The sequence below is a fragment of the Apteryx mantelli genome, chromosome 9, assembly GCF_036417845.1.
Source record: "Apteryx mantelli isolate bAptMan1 chromosome 9, bAptMan1.hap1, whole genome shotgun sequence".
Lineage (NCBI taxonomy): Eukaryota > Metazoa > Chordata > Aves > Apterygiformes > Apterygidae > Apteryx > Apteryx mantelli.
In genome coordinates this window covers 18,285,307-18,311,509 of record NC_089986.1, presented here as the reverse complement: position 1 = coordinate 18,311,509, position 26,203 = coordinate 18,285,307, and the positions used below count along the sequence as shown (strand labels likewise).

Below are 26,203 nucleotides of genomic sequence, written 5' to 3'. Positions count from 1 at the left end.
CCCCGCGCCGGGAAGAAGGCGGGCCGCGCGCGACCGCCTCGCGTCACGTGCCGCCCGCGCGCCGGGCTCCTCCCCTGCCCCGGGTGGGCGGGGGCAGGGGCGGGCGAAGGGGTCCGGGGCGGGACGGGGCTCGTGCCCACGGCGGCGGCGGCGGCGGCGGGGCCCCTCCCCGGGGGCGGGGCCGCCCGGGCCGGCGGGCCGTTGGCGCCTCCCCCTCGCCTCCCCCTCCCCCTCGCCGCCGTCCCCTCAGTAACTTGGCTGCCTTTTATCGGGCGAGCGGCGAGGCGGCGAGTTTATTGGTGCCGGAGCTGCGGCGCGGCCGGGGCGGGGAGCGAGCGCGGAGGCGGGAGGGGGGCCCGGCCCGGCCCGGCGCGGGACGATGCTGCGGCTGGTGTCGCTGAAGTTGGGGCGGCTGTACCGCTACGTGAAGCTGGCGGTGCTGGGCAGCCTGGCGGCGGCGCTGGTGCTGAACACGCACTCGCTGCTGGCCTCGCTGCAGCGCAACGAGCTGTCGGAGCGGCGCTTCCTGCAGCTCAATAAGTGCCCGGCCTGCTGGGGCACCAGCTGGTGCCGCAAGTTCCTCAACGGGCAGCTGCGGCTGGAGAGCTGGGGCCGCCTGCGCCTCCTGGACTTCTTCAACGTCAAGAACGTCTACTTCGCGCGCTACGGCGAGCCCCGCGAGGGCAGCCGCCGCGTCGTCCTCAAGCGCCTCGGCTCCGCGCAGGAGCTCGCCGACATCGACACCAAGATCTGCCGCCGCGCCACCGGCAGGGGCCGCTGCGACCTCCTGCAGGCCCTGCACGCCACCGAGTTCGCCAGCCTCAACGGCGACGTGCGGCTCCTCACCCCCGACGCCGTGGAGGGCTGGTCCGACCTGGTGCACTGCCCCTCGCAGCGCCTGCTCGACCGCCTGGTGCGCCGCTACGCCGAGACCAAGGACTCGGGCAGCTTCCTGCTGCGCAACCTGAAGGACTCGGAGCGCATGCAGCTCCTCATCACGCTCGCCTTCAACCCGGAGCCGCTGGTGCTGCAGGTACGGCGGGCCCGGGCCCGGCCGCGCCGCCTGCCTCCCCCCGCCCGGCGCGGCCCGGCGCGGCGCGGCGGGGGCTCCCGGCGAGGGGGGTTGGGGGCTCCCGGCGAGGGGGGTTGGGGGCTCCCGGGAGGCGCCGTCCGGGGCGGGAGGCGCTGCTTTACCGCGCTCCGGCACGTCGTCTTTATCTGCTCCCCCCCGTGAGGCTTGTTTGTGCGTTTTCCTGAGTCTTGGGCTCCCTCCGTGGCACTGCTGTGCCTCGAGGGTTTAGTCCTCTCCGTCTTCCCTGCCTGCCCAGGCTCGGCAGGGAGCTTCCCGCCGTTCCGCGGCGGAGGTGGAGGCGAGCCGCGCGCGGCGGGAGCAGCCCCGGGGGCGCCCCGGCAGGCGGGGGTGCTTTCTGGGGCACTGGCACCTTTCAGCAGTTAGCTCTTCGGCTCTATGTCCTTGCCCCACTCCCGTCATGTATGTTCTTAGGCTGCTCTGGGAATCAGTGGCCAGTTTCCTAGGGTCTAGTTTGAGAGAAAAGTGGGTAGGGACTCGTAACGGTACTGTGCTTTCCTTCTCAAAAACTAGCTCCTGTGCGGGGTTGTATTCTTCATGGGAACGAGACAGAACTTTTATTTTTCTGTGAGGTAAAAAATCAGAAGCAGACATTTTGCAGCCTCATAAGGGAGTGACAAATAAATGACCAGATTTCTCTTTTCAGTGAGTTAAATCTCTCATGCGCTTTAAGAGGACTGGTTATGTGTTGTTGCAATTTGGTAGACAAGAACATGTGCTTTAATATATATTGTAAAATCTGGATTTTATTCAGATTTTTAGATGAAAAAACTGTAGGAAACTGTGGTATTCTATGGCACCATTCAGTTACATCTCTTCCATATATATATATATATATATATATATATACACACACGTGTATATATATACACACACTTGGATTGGACAGTGCCTCCCCTTCCTTTACATTTCAGCTCATAATGCTATTGAAGGAATTCCAAGCATGCCATTAGTGTGTAAGTTTGGGCCCAGAATTGTTTTGTCTAACTACTGAACTGTCCTTGTCTTTATCTGATGTACGCAGAAAAGAATATTTGCAAATACATTTGAAAACATCACTACATGATTACTGTTATAAACAGCTTGTGTATCTCTAGTGAGGGTCAAGAAACAGCTAATGCCCCCAAAGCAATGCTATAGGATTTACCCTCCAGCAAATTCACCTATTAAGTGCGTTTTCTAGAAATGCATTTATGGAGAGGTGTACCATTACTCAATTTAAAATGTATTCTTTGGGTAGTATGCCCTCTGCCCTTCTGTCTCCCTACATACAACTTTTGGGTTTTGTTTTCAGAGTTTTTTGGTTTGCTGTTTAATGTACTGTGTCTCTTCCATTTTGCAATGAAGTTGCTCTTGAGCACAGTGAAAAGGGAAATTCCACTTAAATAAGAGCATTTCCTTGCTTTGACTGTATTTGGGAATTCCCTGAGCATAGATTTGTTTTGGCTGTTCTTCATACAACTTAGTTTTTGATTTGAATATAGGCTGCAACATATAGAGCATAGACCTGGCTGGCTTGAAAACAGTATTATATGTTTCTTCATAACTTGTGGGATAATGTATCCTTTACAGACAAAGGATATGGCATAGTAGCAGCATTTACTATTGCCTAATGGATCAAAAGGCTTTGGGCAGCACTGATTGATTTAAGAGCCTTGATTGCTGTCAGCTTCTTGATAAGTTGTAGATGAGCCCTGAGGCCGTCAGGCAAATCTGTAGAAGACATAAAAATCTTTGGACATGGCACTTGCAAGCACTTTGCTTGCCCAAGGTGCTGCTGAGGAGCAGATCCGGGCAGATTGGTGGGAAGCAAAGCAGCCTATTGCCTGGAGTCTGTTAAAATTCTCTGTCACCTTTTATCAAAATCAAAGGTGTTTTACAGAGACTTGTAAACTTGGATATGTAGGCATACTCTGGAAAAAAATTAGGGGAACTTCAGACCAGCCTTGTGTTTTTAAAAGCACCTAAAGTTAATGTATTTTGACTTTTTTTTTTTTTCCAGAAGGGTGTTCATAAGCTTTGGAAATGGGTACTGATGGTTTGTATCTCTTACCTTAGTTGAGAATGAAATTATATCTTAAAAATAATTCATATGAATCTGTATTAATTCTTCTCATCTGCATTACATGTAACATACCACTCCATTCTTCTCAGTCTCTAGCAGAAAAACACATAAGGAATGGATAGTTCTGTATTAGGTGGCTATTGCAACAGCAAGCTATACTTTATGAGAGGTGAAGTTATCTTCTTATCAGAGATAACTGGCTACTCAGAATTTTGCTTGTATTATACATAAGATATCTAAAATATCTTAGAGTGTAATGTCTGCCCTATTGAGTAGGGTGGATACTGGTATGGAAATAAGACCTGGAGGGTGCTTCTAAAAATCAGCTGCCTCCAAGAAAGAAAACCTGAATGAAATTATGTGAAGAATTGTTTTTTTTATGGTACTTGCCAGTGTGACTTTTTAAGATTGTCATGCATGGTCTTGTTTTTGGTTTAGAAGTGGAAATACTTCTAGATTCTCATTGTTCAGAACGCAAAAGTTTTGTGTTAATTAATTAATTTATAGGAGCAATCTAATGTAAATGTTTAGGCACTTTAGGCACTGAATTGAAAGCTTTTTTTTTTTTTAAATGAAAAAATTCACTTCAGTCACCTACTAGAGCTAGTAAGTAGCTGGTAGAGCTAGTAGTTTATAAGTGTGTGTGTTTTTTTTTTTTTTTAAATCAGAGATTGGGATTTTATCTTGAAGCTTGTTTGTAGTATGGATTATTTCTGAAGTGGCAGTGCTTATGAAATGCATAGTCAGAGCTGACTGGGAACTTTTCCTGTAGTAAGTTTTGAGGTTGTGCTTTTATTACTGTTTACATCTCCTCTGAGTAGTAAAATACGATTTTTACTTTCACAGAATCTCACTAAACTATTCAGTACATAAATCTTTTCACTTTTTTTTTTAATCTGAATTTCCATTTGAATGAAACAGCCTATATGAGAGGACTGAGGAAAGAACTTTTTAACTCAGTGTGAATGATTTAAGTTCTGATAGATTTGTTTGTTTTCTTTCCTTAATTTTTTCTAATAGTCCTCTCTTGCAATATAAAGGCAAATATTTTTTAGTAAATTAAATTCCGATCTGTAATTGAAATCTGATACATCTAAACCAGTAGTTTAGGTAAATGTGAACAGTTTGTTCAGACAATAGCAGCAACGAAACTTGCTGCTGTTCTCTTCAACTTACTTGATGGAAAACAGGGTATTCTAAATGGGAATCACTGAAAGAATGGGATCTGTTCATGGCATGAGTCCTAATTGAACAGGATGACTGCAACATTTGCAAAGATGGGTAGGCCAAAGTTGCCTCGTGAAGAAATTGTAAAGCTTAAAATATAAAGAGCTTTACAAACTGAGTGTAGTGTGACTCCCTGTAGTGTCACTTCTTGAAGAATTCATAGAACCAACGTAGATGTTGTAAGTACAGTTTTAGCCTTACCCTGTGACTTTCTATAAACCATCCATCTTCTAGATTCTCTTTTAAGAATAACGGTAGTGGAGAAACTTCCTCTCTTAAACATGACATAGACTAACATAATTAACACTGCTTAACTTTATGAAGTAGCATGATAAATCTTGCATTTGTTTCATCATTGCAACTAGAAACATAAACGTGTTTCTATAGAGGTGGAAATGTTTGCTGCTTATTGTTAATTTCCATAGAAGCTAAGATCAGTGTTCAGTCTCTTAACTCTTACATAAATTCTTCATTTTTTTCTTAATTGCTAACAAGATTTTCTCAAAAAATAAGGCTGTTTAACAGAATGATTTGGGGAAAAGATTAAGCGTTCTGTAGAAATATCTGCTATTTTTCGCAGAGGTTTTGCTTTGGCCTATATCAGCCTGTAGTATTTCATGGTTAGAGGCTCTGCAGATGTGTCTTTTCGAGCCACTGTTGTCATGCCGCCGTGACTGCTGTGATTGAGCCACATTATGCAGCCGTGCATGGTTGCACATTCATCAGAGCAAAGCTGAGGACACCTTGTCCTGCGAGTTTGGAAGCTAACTACACCGTAACTGGCAGAACACAGTACCACTGAACTAACAACTTGTTTCTGAATTGGAAAACTACATTTTCAGTAAAAATGGTTGTCTACCCCCCCACCCCAAGATCTTCTAGTTAACTCTAAAAGGCAGTTTACATGTGTCCTAGCAATACTGAGCCATATGTTCTATTAACTATTGTGGCATAAGTACAAATAGAGCTGGTCTTGCAATACTTAGTCTTGCCTTTGTACTGACTGCTGTATTGGTGTAAGATATCACCAGATGAACTTTTAAAATGGCAGGGTATTTGCTTTGTTTTCTGAGTGTACTCGAAGTCTACAAAAACTTTGCATTTTTTAAATAAAATGCTTGTAAACAATGGTGGTTTTTTTTAACCTATAGAAGGTGACTGTAAATTGTATCCAGAATGTATTAATGTAATTTTGTCTAGAACTGTAGCTTTTAACAAAACTGTGCTTTCCCTCCAAATCTGTTTAAAATGAAAAGTCTTTAAAAGAACTATTGAGACTAGCAACACATACCTTGCATACAAAGTATAAATTGTGTTTAACACTTTTAATTTTCTGACTCTAAGAAAAATTCCAAAACCTATCTGGAACATAGTTATATTTCTGGATTTTTTTCTTTTTTATAGATTGTGTAATTCATTGCTCTTCCCTCAGATATGTGTTTAGCTTTCCAAATCCTTAGAGCCAATGGCTTCCTTCTTGCAGCTTCTGATCATCCTTACTCCTTGTGTAAAGACCAGCTGTATGATTACCCTGCATGAGCAGTCTGCTGCTGCAGAACCTAAAATTCCATTGTTTTCTGTTTGTGTCACCAGTGGGTTTTCTGTTTGTTTTGTGTTGGGAAAGGTAATTGGCATCTGGTATACATATATTAAAACACTAACTGTGATCTCTTTGAAACAGTTTCTTGCTCTGAATTCACTCAAAGTAGTAATTTAGTCAATTGCAGAAAATTATTTTGCTGATCCATATATAACTCGGTAAGAAGCAAGTAGGCAACTTTTCATGCCTGTTATTTATCTTTTCTTTTTATCATGTAACACAAGTCTAGCTGTAGCTTATTTTCTGCAGTTCTGTGGTATTCTAAACCCACTAGTAGAATGCCATCCAGTATTAATACTTGATGCCTCTTAAACTTTCCTCATTACTCAGACATGGTGTTTCGGAACAGATAATTGCTATGTTAGATACTGAGTAATGGATTTAAGTTAGTTATCTAGACTATCTGAAGTGTCTTCTAGTGGACTAGCATTATTTGCTATAAGTGTCTGTGCATACAGATACTGGCATTTTTGACATATTAAACAGTATTTAATGTTTCAAAATGTTGAGTATTTTTCTGATCTTTATGAAAGAGTTAAATCTAGTTGATTGAGGTCAGTTGTTATTAGTATCTCATGTTGTTATCTCAAATTGATTTGTGGCTTTTAGATAGTCTACAATTTTGTATATTGTTCCATTTTAGAGATTCACTGTAGTCTACTCAAGATCACTGTAAATGATGGCTTACCCCCCCCCCAATTAATTCCGTGAAATAAACTTTTATTTTCTATCTGAAGACTATTTTTTACAGTGAAGATAAGCTAGGCTTAAGGAATGGCACTTAAGTGTTACTTTGTATAAATGGAAGTTTTTTCCCATCTTGTGATTTTTTTTTTCTTTAAATTTTTTTTGACCAAATCATTTGACTGACACCTGTAGAAAAGATAATTTAAACCCCTTGCTTTCTGAATTGAAATTCTAGGTGTTAAATGGAGGTTTTAGTCTTTCTTGATGACTGTTTTACATACCTGTAAATGTTTCTGGGAAAGAAGATCAGTTTGTCATCTGTCCCTGAATTTCCAGTGTGCGAACTTTAAAGAAAAAACTAAAAATTATGTCCAATTAAATTTGGGAAGCTTAGTATTATGAGTATTTCACTAATTTGATTGCGATTAAAACTGAAGAGTTATTTTCTGCAATGTCATATGAATGAATGTATCAGATCAGAAGTGGTTAGTACCTGTGGTGTTATCACGTTTAATTGTTTTCCTTAACTGATCAAAAATATTTTCATCTTTCTTTTTGGTGAAGCTTTCCCAAAGTAAAGGAGTGTAAGTAAGTAAAAGGAATGTTTTAGAAAAGTGAAGAAATTCAAGTTATTGGGGATATGGATTATGAAGAATGTCTTTCTTAATCTAGTGGCTGCTGAGAAATCACTGTATAGGCTTAAGTGGAAATCCTTCTGATAAGCTGTAACTTTGGGCACGTAACATTAAAAAATGTCTGTTAGCCCCACATTATGAACCTTGAAATACCTTGCTTCTGTACGTGTGTTGTGTAGGGGGAGTAGTGTGTGTTCTTCCCCCCCCCCCCCCCCGAATTTAAGTAACTGAGGCTTTTTTAGTCTTTTTCATTTTGAAAATTAACTTTTAGAAGTAGGTGTAGGCCATCTCTGCTATTTCTTTGCAGTGATATATCCCAAACCCATAACCTCTGAGAAGTAGATAATGATCATCAGCATCTGCTGCTGAACTAAAAACTAGTGTGAATAGGTAAGAACCAATCACAGCATTCAGTTTTCCTTCCTACTCTTGCATTTAATCATTATCCATTAACTTGTATGAAGAAATAGCATACTTCAACTACAATTATAAAGTTTATGGGCAACTTAATTATTGAGCAACTTCTAAGTTGGTTTGTATTTAAAATTGTTTGCATGTTTTTGTTCTATGGAGTGTAAATTAAGCCTGATATTTTCCACTTGTAGGTATGAATTGTATGTGGTAACTCATTGAAACCTAAAAAAAAAGCCCCAAACTCAAATAAACTAAAGGAACCTAGTTTCAGTGGGGAACGCTAATATTCCAAATATTAAATAAAATCTGTGTGTGTGTGTGTGTGTTTAGGTTCGTACGCTCAGCTTTTCTGGGAGTTTCAGTTGAACAGTGAATGATTTGGCATGCAATTGCGAGTGAAATTGTTTTTGTTACACACACACTAGCATTCACAAATGTGTTTGCATATGTATATTCTAAATTGCATTACAATTTCAATAAAAGAAAGCATCTGCTTTTAAGCTATTTTTAACCTCCTTTAGATCTGAAAGATTTCTTTGTAAAGTCTGATCTCCAAGTCTGTGTGGCTCCAGAGTTGTGCTTATTTGCCTTGGTGACTAAAATAAGTCTGCTACTTCTGTTTACACTGCAGAATCAACAGTACTCTGGGAGAGAGAACTAAATTTTTTTCCTTTTGAGGAAGAGTGTATTATTTAAATTCCACTTGCCGTGCCAGTTTGTGCCTTGGCAAACACAGTTTAATATGATGGTTTTAACAAAGGTGTCACCGAGGGTGTAATTTTGCCATCAGGCCTTCAAGGTCATGATGAGCAGTAAGAAAAGTCCCCACTCTGCTTTTGGAATCTTGTTTAATTTCATTGTATGTAAGATGTAGCTCTTTGTGTGGGTGTGGAATCAACTTTATAGAAAAATTAGTAGTGATGCAGCAGATTCTAGAGTAGTTTTTGTAATGGAAAGGATTTTTGTTTTTTAATGCTACAGTGGAACAATAGCTTAAAGGTGTCAGTAGTCACTTAAACTTTTTGATCTTTTCTTGGACTTTGTTAAGATGAGTTATTGGTTTGGTGGTTAACAGTGTTCTTTAAAGAGTTTGATTCAGAGGGTTTTTTTTGATATTGCAGTCTACAATAAGCTTTATCAACTTCAAGCTGCTGAGCTTTACCACATAATGTAATTCACAGCTCTGAACATTCAAAACCGGTGGCAGATTTGTATATCATCTCATGTTTAGAGAGATGGGAGTGAGGAAGACAAATCAACTATTAGTGTGTTTTATACTTGAGTAAAATGATAAATTCACTGTATTAATTCTCAATATTTCTTCTGAAACTACAGCATGCTTTTTTGTTTTTATTTTTTAAGACATAAATGCTATATAATTCTTTCAGGAACAGTGTCTTTTGCCCTTTGACAGGATTTGTTTAGGGTTTTGAGTTTTGCTTAGAGATGTCATGTAGCTACTCTAATTAGAGTATCAAAATATTTTTTGGACTACGTGTCACTGGGAGTAGCAGTAGTTGGAGTTTTCTCATGTTTACTTTTTTCAATCTTTATGTTAAATGATCATTATACATATTGCTCTATGAATGGAGCAGGATAGCAACTTCTTTAATGAGGGAAAACTTACTAAGCTGCCTGTCTGTAGTTTTTCAGTGTCCACTACTGTATTTTAAACACTTTTAAAAGCCTAATTGTCTGTGGTTTCCATGGCATTTGTGTGTGTATTCACAGATAAAATGTGGGTGGGTGTATAAGAATTGTAGGCTCTTTTATCAAATAACTCTTCCTGAGTTTTGAACAAAAACTTAGTTTTTTTTTATCTGAATTGTCAAATGTACATATTTTTCTAAGTAGTCTTCAAATAGTTTTGTGCTTGAATATTCTGTCTAATCAAATCTTTATGCTGTTAGCAATTTGGGAGTTTAAATAAGAACCATGCCCTTCATTCCATACAACGGTCAGATTTTTTTGGCAGCTGCCTATTAAGCTGTTTCTTCCAAATGTAACTTGTTCATGGAAACCCTATTTAATGGCCATACAAACTTGTGTTCATGTCTTACTGGCTTTTTAAAATGGTAATACATGGAGGGGGGGAAAAAATCTTCCTGTTAAGTTAACTACAATTCAATCTAGAAAAATGCTTTCAAAATAGAATAGTACAAAAAGTTACAAATCTCTGCTTACAAAGATAACATATCTGCACTTCAATTAATATTCTTGTCAAATTCATTGTGTGAGTATAAAACTGGTGAATGGGGCACTTGTACATATTTTTTATCCCCTTCTTCAGCTACTGACTTGGGTAATGAAGTGTAGATATGGCTGTTACATGCCAGTTGGAAAGGAGCCAAAACAGAGATGTTTGTACATGTGCAGATGTTGGCAGGATTCCCTGTACTCCTGTTGTCAAAAGATCTTTTTATTGCTGCAGACTTATAAATATATCTGTGTTACATTATGGCATGCAGATATTATACTACTACTGAGGTTCCCTTCTAAAACTGAACTGCTCCCAGAATTTCTTATGTGAAATGAAATTCGGTGTACACAACAGGAAGCATAATAGCGTGTTTTGAAGATCAGTGTACAGTTGTGGCTAATGCTGTACCTGCACAATCAGTTTAATCCATTTTATAAATCCGTGCTGCTGCTGGAAGGGAATGGTCCCCTTATCCCTTTTCTCTGCACCAGCTATGCAGGCCTGCTCCCTTCCTTTTGTCAGTGCTAGCACTATGTGGTGATGTGTCAAGCTGGATAAGGATACTGATCCAACTGAACCCTGGCTCGGCAAATAAAGTGATTTCCAGCTGTGTCATTTTCTTGATGACGTGAAGGAGGGGGTTGAAATGAATGTGTTTGACAGGTTGGGAGGGATGGCCACCTTCCCTTCCGATGGTAGCATGGCCTTTGCCAGACTCAAGTGGTTGTGGTTCAGCTTGTGCCTTTGCCTCTCTCCCAAAGTATGAACAGAACAGGACTGGAATATAGGAAAGGAACAGGATGGAGTTCTTGCTCTTATGAAAGACACTAACCAAGCCATTACTAGAATAGCTTTGTTTTTCCTTTAGAATTGTTAGATGCTGTCCAAAATCATACCTTAAATGTGAACATGGCTAAAATGCAGTGATATGAAAATGTTATGCTCATTTGGTGAAATCAGTAATCCTGTGTTCATCTGGAAGTGAAATCAGATAAATTTTCTCCAAGATACAAAATTGTTTTCTAAGACAGTAATCTAGTAATGTGATAAAGTAGCCTTGCTCGAGTGTAGAACTGATAGGTACACATGTGTATGCGTATGATCCTCGACAATAAGCTGGGAGACTTTTTCCTGATAGACAGTGGTAGATAATATTTTGAATTTGCATATGCGCCCCCTGATCCTAGTCATTCAGTTCTCTGAATATCACTTATGATAACTTTCTTGCTTCTTTTTGAGTAAAATGGCATGTTCCTTTGTAAATAACTAACTTCAGTTGATGGACAACATCCTTCTGATCTCTATTCATTTGCATATTGGTTCATTTTGATCCAAGAACTGAACACAGAGATGATAAAAGTGCATGAAATCTCATTGTAGTGGTGTTTATTGATGCCACAGATGGAAGTTTTCATTTTATTGGCCTGTTTGTAGAAAAAAGTAGTAACACTATTAGTGCACGCTTCATTTATGTTTGCTGGAAAATTACTTTGCTAACCATGAAAAAAGCAAATAAAAAAAACTTACGTTCTTTCTGTGGGATGAGTCATTTCACTTGCCATGAACTAGTGGATATTTGGCCCTAATTACCACTTTCATAAACTGGCCTGAAGTCTACAGATGAAAAGCTGAAGATTGGATAAATGTCATGCTTATTGCATAGCAGATTTGATTAGTGAGAGAGGTTAAATTTTCCTCAGTTATGATATTTTCAAGCCGTGATTCAGTATACTGGTCTCAAAAATATCAAGTGAGTTCTGCATCATTCTCAGGATTTTTCATGACCAGATATCTGTGTTGGTAGATCAGGTGACTAAAATAGAAGTTCAGATACTTGTAAATATATTAGGGCTATAAATAAGGCACCATTAAAAAATTTAAAGCTATTCTGTACTTACTGTGGGTCCGATGTCTTCTTGACCTACACAAGAGGATACTGACTTCTTAAAATGTTCACTTTTTATACCCAAGAACTTATAGTTAAGTGTTACAGGTGGGATAAAGGTGGCTTTTTGCAGTGGTAAATACAATTCCCCCCCCCCCCCCAAATTGTCTTCCACTCTTGCTATGGCAACGTTAGAGATTGGTTTAATGGCTCTTTTCATAAAGTTGACAAACTGAGTCAACAATATATCTTAATTATGAATTTAATTTCTTCAGAGGTAGCATGTATACAAGACTTGGCTATGTAACACTGAACAGGCCTTGAAGGCTCCATAGGGCTCTGTCTTGAGCCAGAATAGTCTGGGACAGATGCTAAGTTTCTCTGGGATCCAGCTGTTGATTAATGTTAACAGACAAACAAATGAGTATTTATACATGCTCAAAATTCATTTTAAATATTAAACAATTTTAAAAGCATAGATGAACAAATTGTAATGTTCCTAAGTGTTTCAAGGCAAGGACTCCTGGAAAGTAAATATAATTTAACTTGATACTGAGTCTTAACTTTAGTTATGGGTTCAATCAGGGCCTCCATAACATTTTATTTAATTATATCAAATTATATCAAAATTATATTAATTATATCAGAAGAGAAGTATTTTAATGACTTAAATCATGCCCCATTAATAAAAGCCACTTAATTGCAGAAGTGAGCATTTTTCATTTGTGCAAACTATAAAGCTGTAAACAACTTGATGAGAGCAGCTAGATAGTATAAAACAGTGTACCCCTACTTCATGGGAAGTTGAAAATGAACAGCTTAAAATGGTCATCTTGTATGCTATGATACTAGCTTCTGTTAAGTGTTCTATGGTTTTGGAATAGTATTTGTTTTAAGCTTTGGTGCTAACTTTATTTTTATTAGAGGAAAAATTTGGTGATGCTGGAAGATACATGGGTTTAGAACCAAGGCTGCCCTTACGTGCAGGAGGATTGGGAACTTCAGTCTCTTCCCCGCCATGTGATCAGAAGGACATCCATGTACTTCTGATCACATGGCGGGGAAGAGGCTGAAGTTCCCAATCATTTGATAGGTACATATTTGGAATAGGATTAAATAATTCTTCCATGAATTTTGATCATGTGACAATGAAAACAAAGAAGGGCTCTGAGTCACTTAGAGTAGAGGTTGGCAAGGAGGGTGCTTCCAGGGCAGAAACTTCTCTCCTGAAGCTTCTCTCTTGGTCTTAAGGACCGTTAGAAAGAGGACAGAAATGAGCATGCTGTAGGTCAGGTGAACTAGTATGCTGATCTGGAATTTCTCCTGTTCTGTGTTGGAGATTTGAAATGAGAGCCATGTGGAGTGTTCCAGTGAACTTCTACACTATCTGTGTCATAGAAATGGAAAGGAATGCTTAAATCCTTTCTTTACTTTTGTTTTATTTTTGGGGGAGAGTTGTTACTGTCAGTAAGAACTTTATTCACTATTTCATAGTCACCTTTGTATAGTTTTGAACTTCTTCAGATAATGATTCAGAATGGATGAAAAAGGAATAGTACCTGCCTGTGAACTTCTGGGAGAAGTTACACCACAGAAGCAATGGTGTTGGCCATGCAGAAGAGGGGTGGTAATGTGCTTCAGTAAATCTTTACATTAGTAGTAGTTGTCTGTATAACTTTCTGGAACTAAGAATCTTGTTTTGTAATGAAATAACTTGTTAGATGAAGAGAATCTCTGTGAAGGATTTTGTTCTTTGTTTCCTGAAACCTGCAGCTGTTGTGAAATCCTAGAAATCAGATTCAACCAAGAGAAGCTCTTGCTGCAGTACCCAGCAAATGTGCTTATTTGCTTTGTCTTCCTGTGTGTTTACCAGCAGTGAATTTTAAAAGGTAGAGAAGATGTCTGTTAGTGTCATCTTGAGTAATGCTAGGGGATTCACTGATCCAATAAACTTTTAGGTAAGAAGCCAATTAGTAGTAGTCTTAATCAAACTTGGTTCCTGACATGGGAGCCTGCTTATGCCAGTGAAATATGCAAGCAAGTTTTGTGAGTAATGATTGGAATGTGTATTTTTGGTTTATATTGTTGTATGGTCTATCATGATTAAGCAAATCTATTTTGTTTTTTGGGGGGCTTTTTGATACTAAATTTGTCATCTTAGTGTTTGTATCAAATGTAGCTTTAACTTTGCTGTTTGCATTTCCAGAAGAAGTATTAATTCTTGGGGATGGATGTGGCATGTAGTTCCTAGTGTTTTACAGAACTTCTAGCGTTTCTAGCCAACATCAGTACTTATCAGTATAGATTCGTTGTAAGGGAGATGTGTATTCTGGGGTTATGCTGCTTGGGTAGGTAAGCACTCTATTATTTATTATTAATTTTTTTCATTTGGTGGGATACACACAGAGATGGGTGAGTGGTGGGCTGCTCTTCCCTGACTTTATTTTAAGTTCAGATCTGTTCTGCTACTTGATACACTTCCCTCCAGTGTCTCTTCTCTCTGTTTACTACAACTGTTCTGCCGTCGTGTATTCTAGTAGGTCTAAAACTCCCATTCAAACTGAAACCCTCCTGCAATTCAATCCATGTGGTGAAACTTTTGCTATGTTATCATTTGCAAAGTTGATTGAGTTATCATCTGGTGACGTGATAGTGGGGGATAGCATGTGCAAATAGTGATACTTCCTAATAGTTAAAATTAGTGTGCATTATGTCCTTAAGGAGTGCTAAATACTAAAACTTGGGGCTTTTAATCTTTAATTTCTGAGATTTCTTCCTGATGCATAGTATGGAGGATACGTCTTAAATGCTTGTGTTTATTCGTGCTGAAGGTTTTCGGGCACATTAAGCACAACTGAAATACAAAAATATGCTTTTTTTATTGCTTGTAATATGTTCTTAATATTCAGTCTCTTGCATTAATATCTGAGAAAACTGCTAATGGAGACAGATTTTACGCTTGTTATAACTTTATGGAGTCTTGTATAATGACTGTGCACACATGCGTGCATACATGCACACAAAGTACATATACGGCAATTCATCAAGAGATAGATTGTTAAGGAGTACTAGAGGCACAGAAAACCCTAAACTACTTCTTATACCTCAGTCTGTTCTGTATTCCTTTCAGTGAGATCCTCATCTGAGAGGATCCTCAATGAGAATCCAATCAACTGGGGGAAAAACAGGAAGAGCTGTAATTTAATTTTTTTTCTTTTTTTAGATTGTAATTTAAAAAAATCATTGGTCTTAATTGCGCATGAGATTGAAAAATCATCTTGGCAGAAAATACACTTTCATTAGTACAAATATGCATAAAGCACCAATAGAAAAAAGACAGTTAATGAAATTGGAAAATACATAATATATGAAAAGCTAGATATATTTTATAATTGTATATTACCTTAGGCCCAGCTCTCCCCCTTTGGATTAGTAGTTCAGTAGGACATCATGCTTGCATAAATATATTTTGTGTTGTACTTTCTTGCTTCTCAAATCTTAGAGGTATATCCAAATGTATTTATCACTAGTACTGATAGATATTTACAGGTATCTCTTAAACTTTATTGCACAGCCTTTTAAAATATAAGCTGTTTTGTACTAATGAAAATTAAAAAAAAAAAATTTTTTTATACAGAGTTTTCCATCTGATGAGGGTTGGCCGTTCGCAAAGTACTTAGGAGCATGTGGAAGAATGGTGGCTGTCAATTACGTTGGAGAAGAGCTGTGGAGTTACTTTAATGCACCATGGGAGAAACGAGTGGATCTGGCCTGGCAATTAATGGAAATAGCTGAGCAGCTGACAAATAATGACTTTGAATTTGCACTCTACCTCCTTGATGTCAGCTTTGACAACTTTGCAGTTGGACCAAGAGATGGGAAAGTTATCATTGTAGATGCAGAAAACGTTCTGGTAGCAGACAAAAGATTAATCAGACAGAGTAAGTCTCTTCCCTCCATCCCTCCCTTCCCCCTGCCTCCATTTCTCTTGTTTCTTTCTCTGTAACCACAATTTCTTTTTAAAGTATATGTAGTTGTTAAAACTCATTTTGTGATAGCGGCTTTATTCTACAGCTAATTAGCTTTATATGACAAATAGACTACTAGTTAGATTGACTAATTTGTCGATTTTACAAAGTGTTGAGGTTACCTGAATTTGATTTGCATATACTTTTAATCTCTGCATTCCTGTTTAAAGGGGGGTGGGAGGGATGGGGGAGGAGGATTTGGACAGACGGATGGACAGGCAGACACATGGCCTGACTGACTGCTCTACCTTAATGAAAATAGAGAGAGTGCTCTTGTCTTTTTCAAGACATCTGTCAGTAGAGAAGTCTTGGCGTTCCCTTTTCTGTGAATGACATCTTATTGCCATCTTGCCTGTAGTTACATAGCCTGCCTCGGGTCGGAATGGTTGCTCTGCAGTAATGGAACTGAAGGAATGGGTAATTTTAGTGCTGTTTCCAAATTGGAGTAGTGAAAATCTGTTCATCTTTTTGTCAACTGTAAAAAGCTCAAAGCAGCAGCAACAGGAGAGATGTCTGACAAAGTGGCATTACATGGGCTCATATTTCTTTTGAGCTTATACGGAAAACTTTACAAACCTAAAGGCTGGAAATAGGCTGAACGTGAAACCTTAGATTCTGCAGGAGTTTGTGGCAGTAGGCCAAGCGATTCCAATTTACTTTGGGTGAATGGATTTTTTCTAAAGCTTCGCAAATAGACTTCATATGCTGTGTTGCAGAATTAATTTTAAGACCATGTTCTCTCTTCATGCACTCTTCTACAAGGAAGTAAGGTGTTTTTTTTTTTTTTTTTTTTTTTGTATTAGACTTATTATGCATTCTCACGGAACTTAGATTAAAGCTATTGGAGCACACCAAGAAACCTTTTTAATGTACTGATTATCCAGTACATTTACTTTAGTACTTATAGCCACACAAATAAACTTTCACTTTTTTTTTTTTCCTCCATCCTCTTTAAATAATATTACTTAAGACTTTGACTTTTGGAGCATGTCTAAATTGCTGGATCGCAAAGATGTTTAAATGAACTCTGAAAGCGCTAACGTGTACATGGAGTAGGAGCAATTAGTGTCTGCAGAAGCTGGATCTTAAAAAGTTTCACACTTGCATCTGCTCTGTGTGGCTCTCAAACCAAGTTGGATCTAAGTAGGGTTTTGATGCATCATTTATAATCTAATAATTAACTAAGAAAACAGAAAACAAAAAATAATACAAAAAAATTCTCAGTCTTAGTATAATCTTAATATTTAATCATTCTAGACAGACTGGTAATGAAACTTTTCAGGAGATTAAGGAAATCAGTATTAATGTGCCTGTTTAGATATTTGAATATGTACATCCTGTCCAATGACACTGTAGTGAAATATCTAATCCTACCTCTGTTTTGCCTATCATATTTGAGTTTGCTTAAGTCACTCTTTCCCACTCTTTTGATGTTGGCTTTTTTTTTTCATTTTGAGTTTGCCATTCATTGTACAAATTTTACATGACATTTTTGTAGTTTTAGCAGTCATCCCTCGGTAGCTTTTTCTAGACTTGCTTTCAGTGCACCATAAATGAGTAGACTAATAGTCAGCCCAGAGACTATCAAAAACTGGTACGTTTTTCGGTGTACATCAGTCCCAAAAGAGATTTGCAAAACTAAGGACAGCTTCTCAAACCTGGCAGTAATCCAAAAATTTAAGAAGAAAGTTTTCATTTAAAATTTTCAGTCACAAAGTAGTAATGGTTCAGGAGCTCTCACACTTAGTTACTTGTTATTGTCAAAGTATTTTCTGTACAATCAGGTTTTCAGTTAAAGGTGGCTTTGTGGTAAGACAAGTATTTTACCTCCTGTTAGAAGTTTTGGCATGTACATAGCAACAAGCAATGGAAGCTTTGGTTCTGCATGCTAACTTAATTGTTGCAATTCTACAAGGCTAATTCTTATGAGCTTTAAAAAGAAATTGAAGTTGATATTCCAATCTTTTGAGAATGTTCAGGTCACTCACTCTTCAGATATGATGAAACTGGAGGATAAAACCAAGGCATTATCACAGTAGAATATGAGTTCAAGTTTTTCTTCAGTTTTGTATTTGTGTTCGTTAGTATCTTAGTGGTTACCGCTTACAAATTTAGCCAAGTTTTATTTTTTGTATGTAAAGAAGTGTTTTGCATGTGTTCATAAATGTAATTTGTTTTGCTCAAATATTTTATTTTTTCAGATATTATATGTAATGCATCTGCTTTTTAATATACACTTAGTAACTACATCTCTAAAGTGAGAAGTTGGAAGATAATGTTTCAGAAGTTTATGGCAGTTACTTTGGAACGGGGTTTTTGTTCTTTGGTAGACCATTTGCCAGTATTGGTTCCCAGGACAACTGGAGCAACCAAATCTAGTTGTTGCTGAAATAGATCATGTTCTTTGTTTTTGTTTTGTGTGTTTTTTTTTTTTTTTCTCTTGACTCCAGCTGTGAATCATTCTCTTGTACTTGTTTGTGCCTCATTTTTTTTTTTTTCCTCTGGGTATGTGTGCGAATGTGGATTTCTTGTGTTTTCTGTGTGGTGGTGGTGTGTGGGTTTTTTGTTGTTGTTGTTTTTTGTTTTTTGCTTCCCTCTCTTTAACTATCTGTTTTATCCTTTCTTTCTATCTTTCCCTTATTTTTATACTGCCAGGACTCTTTCAACTGAAAGACATATCAGTCAGGTGAAACCTCAAAAACCTAGAACATTTCAGATTGCATCCAAAGTTGGTTTGTATGTTAAATATTACCAGTGTACTTTGTATTGGGCTTCTAATTGTATATAGCTGTTCATATGTTCCTTCCTCCTCTCTCTCACACTTTTTTTTTTTTACTGTTGTCTTGTATTTCACAGATAAACCTGAAAACTGGGATGTATGGTATGAAAGCAAATTTGATGACTGTGATAAAGAAGCTTGCCTGTCCTTCTCAAAAGAGATTCTTTGTGCTCGTGTCACTGTGGACCACAATTATTACGCTATTTGTCAGAACCTTTTATCAAGACATGCCACATGGCGTGGTACTTCTGGAGGACTACTTCATGACCCCCCCACTGAAATTGCCAAAGACGGCCGACTTGAGGCCTTGCTGGATGAGTGTGCCAACCCAAAGAAGCGATATGGCAGATTCCAAGCCGCAAAAGAACTGCGCGAATACCTTGCACAATTGAGTAACAATGTGAGGTAGTCCACAGTGGAAAATTTTTTGTAACACTGGCTAGAACACTATTGCAAAGACAAATAGAAAATAAAGTCTTGAACTTGTGTATTCAAAAGAGAAAATAAAAATATGACACTAGTTTATCAGTTTTACAAATACCATAAAAATATAATTTTATGGTGTTACAATGTTCCTTTGCAACAGACAAGGTACTTACTGAACTAAAACTTGAGCTACTATTGACTGTTCTCCCTAACTATTTAAAAGGGGGTAAGTCAAAAAAAGACTGTGATACAAGCTGTCAGTTAAGCTGTGTCAAAGGGTACTTTACATAAAACTGCATTAGTATCACAGTTTTGTGAAGCTGGTGTTTTTACTTGGAAAGTCAAGTTAGACTGGCCTGTTTTAAAGGCCTTTTTCCTGACGTCATTGTCTCATTTTTGTGTTTGTTTAAACACCTTGAAGTGGCATTTACATACAGGTGAATCTAGCTGTCTGCATTGTTTTGAATTTAACAGGCTTTCATATTAATGCTGTGCAGTATGTTTCTACTGTGAGTGCAGGATTCCCATGTTTACTGTCTAATTTTAGGGTTTTTTTACACTGTGTTTTATTATGCTTAGACATTGTGTATTTTTTTTAAGATCATCATAAGCTCGAATGTCATTTGAACTAACATTCATTTGATCTCTTTTGTATTTCTGCCATTGGAGATATCACTTAATGTAATTATTGTACAAAATTTCTACCCTTCATGCCAGTATATATACATGACTGTTTAGCAGGGAACCATGTTATGAGTAAACTCATTTTTAACAAAGATAATTTGAGGATTGGGAGAGGCTAGGATAAAAAAAAAATCTTATAAGTTGAGGATAGAAGTTTGACTAAAAATAAAAATTCAGTAATCCCGTGTAGCTGAGCATAAACCAAAGAAAATGGTTTTGTTTGTTAGTCCCCAATCTAATCTTGAAGAAAAAATGATATACTGTAGTGAGGTTAATTCTCAAAATTCAAGTTTCAGTGGTCCTTGTTTGCTCTTTGAAAAAACTTCTAAAACTACTTGCTGATACTAGAAGAAAACCCTAATTTGAATAAAAATGTCTAGCAGGTTAGCAATTTGTTCTACACCTTTCCCTATTCTGTTGAATTCAAGTGTAGTGAATTTTACTGAATATTCATCTTTTGGTTTAGCAAACTAGATTAAGCTGTATTCACTCTAGACACGATTTCCTGAATTAGGTCTGACCATTCCCAGTGCAGGTAAAATTGACTTGTTGAGGTTTGTGTAAATCTGAAGTTGTTCCTCTAAATTATAATTTTTGTAAAACCCCCCCCCTCAATTACTGCTACAAGAACCAACATCAAAGCCTGTTCTTTTTTTTTTTTTTTAATAACTTCTATAATGCTTCATTTACCTAAAGTCTTATTCATAAAAAGATACTCTTAGGAAATGTATACATACTTCTTCTTGCAACAGTAATGAAGAAAACTAATATTCTTGTACGCTTGTATAAAACAGCACTTTGTACAAGCTAAAAATTCTGAGCAAGGTGGCATTCCCTGCTTTCAAGGGGAGAGTCCGTATGCCTCTCAAATACCACGTCACAAGAGTGGTGGAAACTGCTGCTTTACCAAATTGCTGTAAGGGCAAGGTGAAGAGAGTGGTGAACTCATTGCCTTTTCTTTCTCAAAGCTGAGAAAGTGCAGCCATGTAAAGATGCAAAGGGTTTCTTGTTTTTTTTTTTTTTTTTTTTTATGGTTTAGATGACTGTATTGAGGCTATTTTAGAATTCTAAATTCTCCCTTTGAAACTTCTGTGCATATATAGTCCTAACTTGCTCCCAATCCCTTGCCTTGCTTGTTTTCAGAAGTTAGAATGACCAATGCAGCTTTTAGTTTTCGTTTCTCCCCTCCCCTCATTTGAAGACTGCTTTACATACTTGCTCTGGCAAAAGGCTTCAAAGAGGGTTTGCTTTATATATATATTTTTTAATCACATAATCCACTTTTTTGAGGAAAATAAAACAACCCTGAGACTAGGTAATACTATCCTATTATAAAAGCCTTGACTTAGCACTAAAAAAATTTTATTATTATTATTTCTTTTTTAAAAACATCCACCACACTTCCTGATGAGCGAGTGTAGTATGATTGTTAAAAGGTTTAACACAAACACTGCCACATCTGGTTACTACTTGAGGCAGTTCTGTAACTGCCAGGTTGTCCTAATAGATTTGGTTTGGGGTTTAGTTCCCTCTGGAATAAGTTACTAAAGCTAATTATAAAAGGAATTTGGAACTTAAAAAACAAAAAACAAAAAACACTACAGGGAAAACATTGTGGAAAGCAATAAATCTTGTTCAGTTTGCACCTATCAGATATGTATTGTACAATAACAATTTATATTTTTAGTCATTGCCCATTATTGATGAACACTTGGTGAAATATTTTTGAATGAGATGTTTGGGGTTTGTATGTGCATTAAAATTGTCTTTTTGTACTGTAAGTTACTGTTTGATTGGAATATTTTATCAAAACTGTCTCCCTGTGCCTTTATATTACAAGAAAGTTGTTTCTACAACTTCTGATGATATTAATAAAGAATACTTTAAGAACCTCACCTCACTGATACTCTTTTTCAGATCAGTTGGTATTTAAAGTGTTTGACTGTGTCTAGGATGCATTAGAATATACATAGAACTATTTTTTTTTAGTATTGTAGAATGCGCCATAGTCAAAGGTGATGGAGGGGAAACCAGCTCCCCCACTTTTTTTAGTAAATTGTCTGTTGCAGAGCATAAATGATCTGTCAGGAGTCTTTACCTTTTAGAAATCATTAGAATTAAGGCTCTTTCCTAAAGATGACTCAAGCCGTATCTTCCTGTTTTATGAACTGAAAGATTGAATAGCTTCAAATTAAGCAGGCTGATATTTTCTCCCTTTCTTTGAGGGACTTATTTTTCCTTGTATTTGGAGCAGTTTATATTACTAGTAGTACTGTCTTTTCAATATAATACTGTAGTAGTTAATATAAATTTGTACTGATTTTTTCGCTGTTTGTTTCATTCTGGATTTGCAGTGAGTAGTCTTATTTGAAATTAAATCCTGCAATGATTCCCTTCTAACTTTTTGAGCCTGTGTAAATAGTTTAAAAAAAAAAAAAAAAGTGTCAAAAGCACTTGGATTTTTATTTTAGATGCAATCCTGCTACCACAACTTAGAACTTCAGGAACGGTAAACTTGCAAACTGAAACTTGTGAAATTCTCCAGTTGGCTTCAGATAGTCAGGATCGTTATGGTGTTAAGAAGCTAGTGTACATAATCACTGCATCTTTTTTTTTTCAACAGTTGCTAGAGAGTAGCCTGATCCCTACCGCCTTGAACTTCAAGACATGCTACTCTTTTTACCAGGTACACCAGTACTTTTTCATCATGAGATGCTCTTTTATGTGCAACTTCAAATATGTTCAACTTCGTATGCTACTGTGACTTACCATAAACTCTGGCTTAAATGCAATTTTCTTCACATTTCTTAGAGTAGAGACCTTGCCTACCTTTAAAAAGCACTTAAGAAATGGTTTGGTTCTCTACAGTCTGTCTACTGTTTCCTGCAGTCACCAGCAACGGTGCTTTCATGGACTTCTGTTTTTTCCATCTGACATGCCTGGATTCGGTATTAACTCTAAGCTCTTATTTCGTTAGTTATCTATGTTGTATGGAGCCTGCACTTTGTAAATTAGGAAACTACGTGTCTTCGTAGAGTTTACATGCATGTGTTAGGACAGTGAAGAATCTTTTGTTTCGGCAGCAGATTAGTCTCTTGTTGCCACACTTGATGTATGGGAATATACCTGTTTTGCCTGCTTCAAAAGCTAGACAAACTTAATAAGCTTTAGTAATGAATACTGATTTGCGTGTTGGTTCAGGTCAGAAAAAGTCAGGAAAGTTCTGACCTTTTAAAAGAAAAATATTTAAATCTGTTTTCTTTGTTGGGTGGGTTAACTCCAGTCTTCTGAGAAGAGAGGTGTGAAAGCAAAATGTACTTCAAAACAAAATACACTGTTTAATATACAGCTCGTATTCAGATAGAAAAAAGGAACACTTTTGTAGGTCAGCATTGCAAATAGCTAGTCTGTTAGTCAAAGAATTGTAATGAATATCTTTTTATCCTGAGCACAATGGTTTTTGTGTCTATAGTATCTAGTTTTTGCTATTATCAGTGGAAACTTAATGTATCCCTTTAATGTGTCCTTGGTATAACCCCAAATTACCCAGGTAGAAGCCCTGTTTCTTTTTAAAGGAACAGGGTTTTCAAAGTTTACTGCATGTTTTTCTTGTTTTTTTTTTCCTCTCTCTCTAAAAATAGTTATGAAACTCTCCAAAATAGTGGAGCAACTCATTCCATTGCTGTCTCCTATTAATGCAGCTTAGTCTTGGATTGATGGTTCTCATCTTTTTTGGTTGTTCAGGCTGGGATAGGTCTGTCTGTTTTCCTGTAAATCTGACAGTTTTCAGTTTGTAAATGTGTCACTTGTACCTTAACAGGTATTTTTTCCCTCTTGGCCAACTGATTACTTACAGTTTTCTGATTTTTGTGGGCTCTTTGGAAGCTTATGAAGATTATATAAAAGCTTTTTTCGATTGTGGCAAATTAACTTGCAATTCCAATATGGGAAGGGGAGCCTACCTTCATCTGGATAGCACATGAATAAGTCCTTATGTTGGTGCAGTGGTCAGGATTCTAGGAAAAAAGTATCCTGTTGGGGATGTATTTTGAATTTGCTCGCTTCTGTGTTTCATGCAGTGGGAAAATACGTTGCGACTAACAGGCCTGGTTCTTTCACTTCTTGTAGAATATCCAGAGCAATTCTAGTTGTTTATTCAGATACATTGATTTTAGAGCCTAAATGTCAAGCTGGTAGAACTTAACTCTACCTGCTCATGCTCTGCTTTACTAAGGGTAAGCTTAGAGCTCTGGCAGAGAAGAAACATACATGTCAGCAGCTCCTAAGAGCTGCTCTCTTGAAGGGAGCTCTTTCCATCAACAACCAGCACGCTCGGTGAATGAGAGCAGAATATTCATTAACAGTGAATGCACAAAGTTGTATGGATATGGCAAAGCAGACTTTGTCTTTCAGTTTCTCGAAACTCATCTCCCAGTGGTTACACAGTTCTTATTTGGAGCATTCATTAATACACTTAAAAAAGAAAAAAGAAATATTTATTTATTTATTTATTTATTTTTAACATTTACCTGGCAGCTGTCCCTTCATTTGTTCTAAAGAAAGCTTAGACTTGACCAAGGAAGGAAATAACATGGTGGGGGTTTCTGTTTTGTTTTGTTTTTCAGACTACAGCCTAAAGTCCTTTGATTTACGTGCTGGTGTTTGTGTTTGTTTTTTGTTGTTGTTTTGTTTAAAAGCTTCCTGGTTACAAAGTGTACTTTGCTGAGGCGAACTTGACAGGGAAGATAAACAATTTAACAGATCTGTCCCTTTGGCTGTTTACCTTGCAGTCCTTCTCAGCTGTATATATTGTTACAGTTCTCCCCAGTCTTTTTTGTAGGTGTTGTCACTAGGCCATCAAAAGTTTTTTCTAATTACTTTTCTAATAACTTGGAATGCTCTACTTTTTTCCAAAGGCATTATTCAAAACTTTATTAGAATTTTTGTTAAAACCTGTGTTAGAAGAGATGGTATTTTGTTGTTTCCTAACAGTGAAATTATTTATATGTGTTAAATTATATTTCTCTTTTTTTATATCCTAATTTTAATTTCAGGATAATCATTAAGCACAATCATATTCATTCACTAAATATAAATAGACTTTGTACTAACATCCTATTTTTTTCCTGAATAATCGGCGATTGAAACAAAGGATTAAGATCTTCTCATTCCCTGCTGCTTTCAGGAAGGTAGTAATTAGGTAAAAAGAACCTGGTGAATGGAAGCATGGTATTGTTCACTGTTTAAAAAACATCACCAAATTTTGTGTTATACTACATGGATCAATATCCAGTTTTTATAGGGCATTTACTTGCTAAGATATACAGCTGCACCATCACTAAATAAATAGATTCTTAGAAAACTTTTGCATATGTTTTATAAAATTTCTTTGCTTGTGGACACAGCTGTCACTTTTAAATGTTTATAGTTTGTGTGACTATTATCCACATACTTTAACAGTAAGTATAATTGGAGAAAAAAAATCTTACAACGTCCTTGTCCTCTGATTGCAGAATAGCTAATCTTCATATGGTACTATCTTTGTTAGTACCTAGCTTATGTCTTTTAGGAGCCAATCAGCAGACTGAAGCATTGGTGCCAAAGCCTCTATATTGACGCTGAGTGCATTTCTGAGGTTTTTTGTCAGGCTAGATTGAGTCTTGTACCCTGGACTTCAGTATGTATATATTTATATATTTATCTTCCCTGTCAAGTTTTCCTCAGCAAAGTATACTTTGTAAACCAGGAAGTTGTTAAACAGCATGACATCTTCAGTATGTATATATGTTCAGTTATTGGCTTGAACCTGTATGTATCTGTTGAGGTTGAAAGACATTGCACATGGATAGGAATTTTTGGCTTAGTTTCTCTGAAAGGAACCTAGTTCATGTGCATCAACACTGCTCTGCAATCAAACCAAGACCTGGAAGTGGAGGAGTGATTGAGAGATTCACTTTAAAACTGTCTTACTTCTTTGAACAAAATGTTAATGTAAACCCCAGTCTCTAATAGCAAAAGGTGTTGCTCACTGGACAGAACAAGGAAACTGCATTGACTGAACTTCCTCTGAGTTCTTAAGTTTATACATCATTTATCTATTTTTTTTGTTTGTTTTTCTCTTTTTTCTTTTTACAGTTTTTATGTGCAAATTGTATATAGTCTCTTAGCTAAGACTGATATTTTATATGTGAAAAGCCTGATAACCTCATTGCCCTGCTTTGTCCTTATCTAAGTCACTCTGATCAGCAGATCTGATGTCTAAGTACCTAAAACCTGATCTTATACTGATGTTAATCTATAACTGGCTATTATTTGGAACCTAGTAGTGATCTCCTTGTTCTTATCTTAAGTAATTCTTGAGCAAAATTTTTGATTTCAGTTATGATAACTAAGATTACATGCTGCTATTGTATTTATAGGTTAGTGTCTTACTGATAAGGAACTGTCATTCTTAATTGTTGCGGCAATTATGAAGGTATTTAT

General features: G+C 37.6%; 1 protein-coding gene across 1 annotated transcript; it reads left to right on the top strand.

The window, feature by feature from the left end:
• The first annotated feature begins 281 nt into the window (after window positions 1–281).
• Window positions 282–22,107, top strand: DIPK2A (divergent protein kinase domain 2A). The gene is made up of 3 exons (XM_067301842.1): window positions 282–1,033; window positions 15,441–15,744; window positions 18,688–22,107. The coding sequence occupies exons 1-3, from the start codon at window positions 380–382 to the stop codon at window positions 19,017–19,019; spliced, it is 1,290 nt and encodes a 429-aa protein (XP_067157943.1). The 5' UTR covers window positions 282–379; the 3' UTR covers window positions 19,020–22,107.
• Window positions 22,108–26,203: the final 4,096 nt, after the last annotated feature.

Excerpts from the sequence above, each read along its gene's own strand:
- DIPK2A (XM_067301842.1), top strand. The coding sequence starts at position 380 with ATGCTGCGGCTGGTGTCGCTGAAGTTGGGGCGGCTGTACCGCTACGTG. Across the intron at positions 1,034-15,440 it reads CGGAGCCGCTGGTGCTGCAG|AGTTTTCCATCTGATGAGGG; the intron begins GTACGGCGGGCC and ends TTTTTTATACAG. Across the intron at positions 15,745-18,687 it reads CAAAAGATTAATCAGACAGA|ATAAACCTGAAAACTGGGAT; the intron begins GTAAGTCTCTTC and ends TGTATTTCACAG.